This window comes from Monomorium pharaonis, chromosome 7 (genome assembly GCF_013373865.1).
Source record: "Monomorium pharaonis isolate MP-MQ-018 chromosome 7, ASM1337386v2, whole genome shotgun sequence".
NCBI lineage: Eukaryota > Metazoa > Arthropoda > Insecta > Hymenoptera > Formicidae > Monomorium > Monomorium pharaonis.
Genome location: NC_050473.1, coordinates 21,193,915 through 21,197,728, shown reverse-complemented (window position 1 = coordinate 21,197,728; position 3,814 = coordinate 21,193,915). Strand labels below are relative to the sequence as shown.

Here is a 3,814-nt window from a genome sequence, read left to right as displayed (position 1 = left end):
CGTCACATAACCTAGCGATCCTACCCGGGCACGCAGTGAGTGCCTTCCTGGCCGCGTATTGAGGGGCCGCACACCGCCACGCTCCGTACCCGAGCTCTCGGCCGCGCACTGAGCGGTCGCCGTCGTCCCGACCCGGGGACTCCGCACTGAGGAGGAACCGACTCCGCGACCGGTCACCACGCGTGGTGACAACAACGCCGACGAGCGAACAGCTGATGCGCCGAACAGCTGACACCGGGCACCGTGCCGACGACCGCGCCGATTCACTGCGCCGCTAGCGTTAGGCCTTAGGGCCGCCGCGCAACACCGCACCGCTGCCGCCGATACCGCACCCGCCGCCAATCACCGCGCCGACCGACCGGCGCGCGCGCCGCCGCAGCCTACCGAGGCATTAAGCCGACACCGATCACACGCACCGCCGCCGTAGCCAATCAGGGCACCGAAACTCAGCGTGCGTAGACACACCGCGACACAGTCGCCAGCGTATCACACACGCCTCGCATTACGAGGACCATACTGTACATATTAGCGTAGGGAAATGTATATATTAGAACGTAGGCTTATTACAGAATAAATCCATAGTATTACCGAACACACCGTCTTCTCATTTATTCGAGCCCGCCGCCGGACCCTGAATCCCGCGGCTATCCGCAGCCAATAGACATACAGGATTCAACAGTTACAATGTGATACATCAGAAACACATACTTCATGAGACCATCCTTTACATTGAATGCATTGGACCCATTTCTCTTTAGACTTACTGTTACAATAAGATTTCATACAAACTAAACAGAAACATTCCTTTTCTTTAAGAGCTATTGTTTCTTTTTTAACCTTTCTATGTTTCATGATTTGTTTAAATTCTTTAGATTTTTTAGCATAATTAGTTTTGGTATCTTTATTATTTTCTTCAAATAGTCTCTTTATACCTTTCCCTTTTCTTCTGTTCTCCTTACTTTCTATTTTTTCGAGCTCCAATTTTCTCTTCACTGGTGTATCAGTAAGAATTGCTGTTACTCGTTTTCTTGCGCACTTACGAAAATTTTTTCGTGGACCAGCTTTAGGAAAATGACGGAGATCTTGAGGGCTTAATATTTCAAAACCTTCGTCTGACCTTTTAGAAAACGATTGGGCGACATGGCGCTCTGAAGAACTGATTCCTCCTACATCCATTATATGTTCTGTCATGGCTTGCTGTTCGTCATTATTTCTGCAAATAATTACATTATTATACTAATATAATATTATTGAATTAATGCTTTATATTTACTTATTTTCTTTAACTGGTGGCCTATCAGTAATAAAACTTGGTGCGAAATCCAAATCAGAAAAAATGTTTATTATAAGGAAATATGCCAGACATTTAAAACCTGCTTGAATATTTGTTGGTGTCATGGTAAGAGGATAAGCAACAGCAACAACTTCAGGAATATTGTAGATATTCGTCGTGTGGTTTGGGTTGTTTAATATCCAAGCATCACAAGCAGAGTTTACATATTTTTTAAAGGGTCCAAATACTGTCCTATCCAGAGGTTGTAACTTGTGTGAACAATGCGGTGGAAAGGATAACATCACAATTCCATTTTCTTTTGCGTAGTTTAAACTCTCAATACTGAGATGTGAACTATGGTTGTCCAACAGCAATAGAACTGGTTTTTCAGTCGAGCATTTTGCATGAACATGGAAATGTTTAAAAAATTGCTTAAAGTTGTCTTCTTGCATCCAACCCGATCTATTTGCAGTGCCGCTTAATCCAGGTGGAGCAGACGCAATAAAATAATCTTTAAAATGTACACGAGGAAACACAAAAAAGCTTGTGGTATGTGATTTCCTATTGTAGATATAGCACAAGCCATAATGATTAAAGTTCCACGTTTCAGCCGAAACAATGCTTCCAACTTGCTTATGACCTTTCCGTGCAACTATTCTATCTGGTACTTGGACAGTTGTTATACCTGTTTCGTCCATATTCCAAATATCTTGAGGTTGAAAATGATGACGAGACATTACTGTTTCCAAATTTTGAAAAAATAAGTCAGCATTAGTTCTGTTGAAACTTGTCACTCTTGCTTTACTTGTGGCTTCTTTTCGTATGGAAATGTTATTGTGACGTTTTATCAGTGAGCTGAACCAATCTTCTCCTGCCATTTTATTTTCAATCCAGGATGCAGGTACTTTAATTGAATTATTGCGAGCTAGATTATAAGCCAAAACTCTGATTTCTTTGGGAGAGAGACCAAAATAAATATCCGAGGCACGTAGAATGTAATTTACCAATCCTTGTTCTTGAGACTCAGTAAAAATGTTTCTACTTTTAACATAACTCACAGAAATCGTTGGAGCAGTAATATCTTCACATTGATATTCCTCCTCTGGAATCTTCTTGCAATAGCGAGCTAATGTACGATAATTGATATCGAAATCTAAAGCAGCTTGTCGGATTGATAGGTTATTTATCTTTACAGCTTTGACAGCTTTAAGCATAATATCAGGTAGAATTGTACCTCTAGCTGTTTTTCTTTTGTATTTTCGAACCATGGAGAAAACAACAAGAATCTGTCTAAAACACTATTTGTGATTATAATTGCTTACTCTACGGCAGTCTACGGATAAGTTGGTTAGGTTCGGCGATCACTATCATGCGCACGCGTAGGCCACGTGACGGCTGACGAAATACGTAACAATTAATCCCACCTCATTTGAAACAACTTATCCCAAATGGTTATTTTGAATAAATAATATATTTAAAACCTATGTTGCAATGATGGTTAACTAAATACAGAAAAAATTATCTAAAATTATAATATTTCTTATGACCAAAGAGATTTTACGACTAGTAATTCCAAAAATTAACAGAACAACAAAAATAGAGGCAAGAAAAATTTACTCACCACGTCCAATTTTTATAAAGTGCTCATAAATATCACATGCGATGTTTTTACAACGAGTTTTTTCGTACACCTGACTAACGCGATAGGAGTAATCTACACTATAGAGAAAAATATGCTACTCAATCTCTTAAGTGAGATATAAACTTTGTGACAACTGACCCGTGTCACTTCTAACCCCGGTCTTCCCTACCTTGCAATGGCTGGGCGTGAACGCTGTGCTTATCAATGGTCACGGGCGTGATGCGGCTTATCGCTGTGCGTACTAATGGGTGATTCTGTTGAAGACAACTGCTAAATTAATATAAAATTAATATAATTCAACGTAAATTAATATACGTAATGTTTTTTATCGTATAAAAAAAAGTTATTATTACTACTTGCGTTTATATTTAATATGTATTTTTTATGTACAGCCAACAACATAAAAAGTCAGCAAGGACTCAACGTTTTATTTACGTTATTAACATACTTTTAACGTTCATTTCACGTTCGCTCACGTACTTTTCACGTTCGTTTACGTACCTTGGACGTTCATTCACTTACTTCTCACATTTGTTCATGTACCTTTCACGTTTGTTCACATTCTTTTACGTACTTTTCACGTTTGTTTCACTTTCGCTCACATACTTTTCACGTTCGTTCACATACCTTTCATGTTTGTTCACGTAACTTTCACGTATGTTCACGTACTTTTAACGTTCGTTTTATGTTCGCTCACATATCTTTCACGTTCGTTCACGTAACTTTCACGTTCGTTCACATAACTTTCACGTTCGTTCACGTACTTTTAACGTTCGTTTAACGTTCGCTCACGTACTTTTCACGTTCATTTCACATTTGTTTTAAACATCCTTACGTATATGTAGAATAGTTTTTATGTACATATGTATAACCGTTTTAAGTATGTTTAACATCTCTTA

General features: G+C 39.4%; 1 protein-coding gene across 1 annotated transcript; it reads right to left on the bottom strand.

The window, feature by feature from the left end:
• Positions 1-644: 644 nt before the first annotated feature.
• Positions 645-2,541, bottom strand: LOC105836530. Its single transcript, XM_028191161.2, has 3 exons — positions 1,274-2,541; positions 933-1,213; positions 645-763 (listed from the first exon to the last, which is right to left on the bottom strand). The coding sequence occupies exons 1-3, from the start codon at positions 2,539-2,541 to the stop codon at positions 645-647; spliced, it is 1,668 nt and encodes a 555-aa protein (XP_028046962.2).
• Between the last annotated feature and the right edge of the window lie 1,273 nt (positions 2,542-3,814).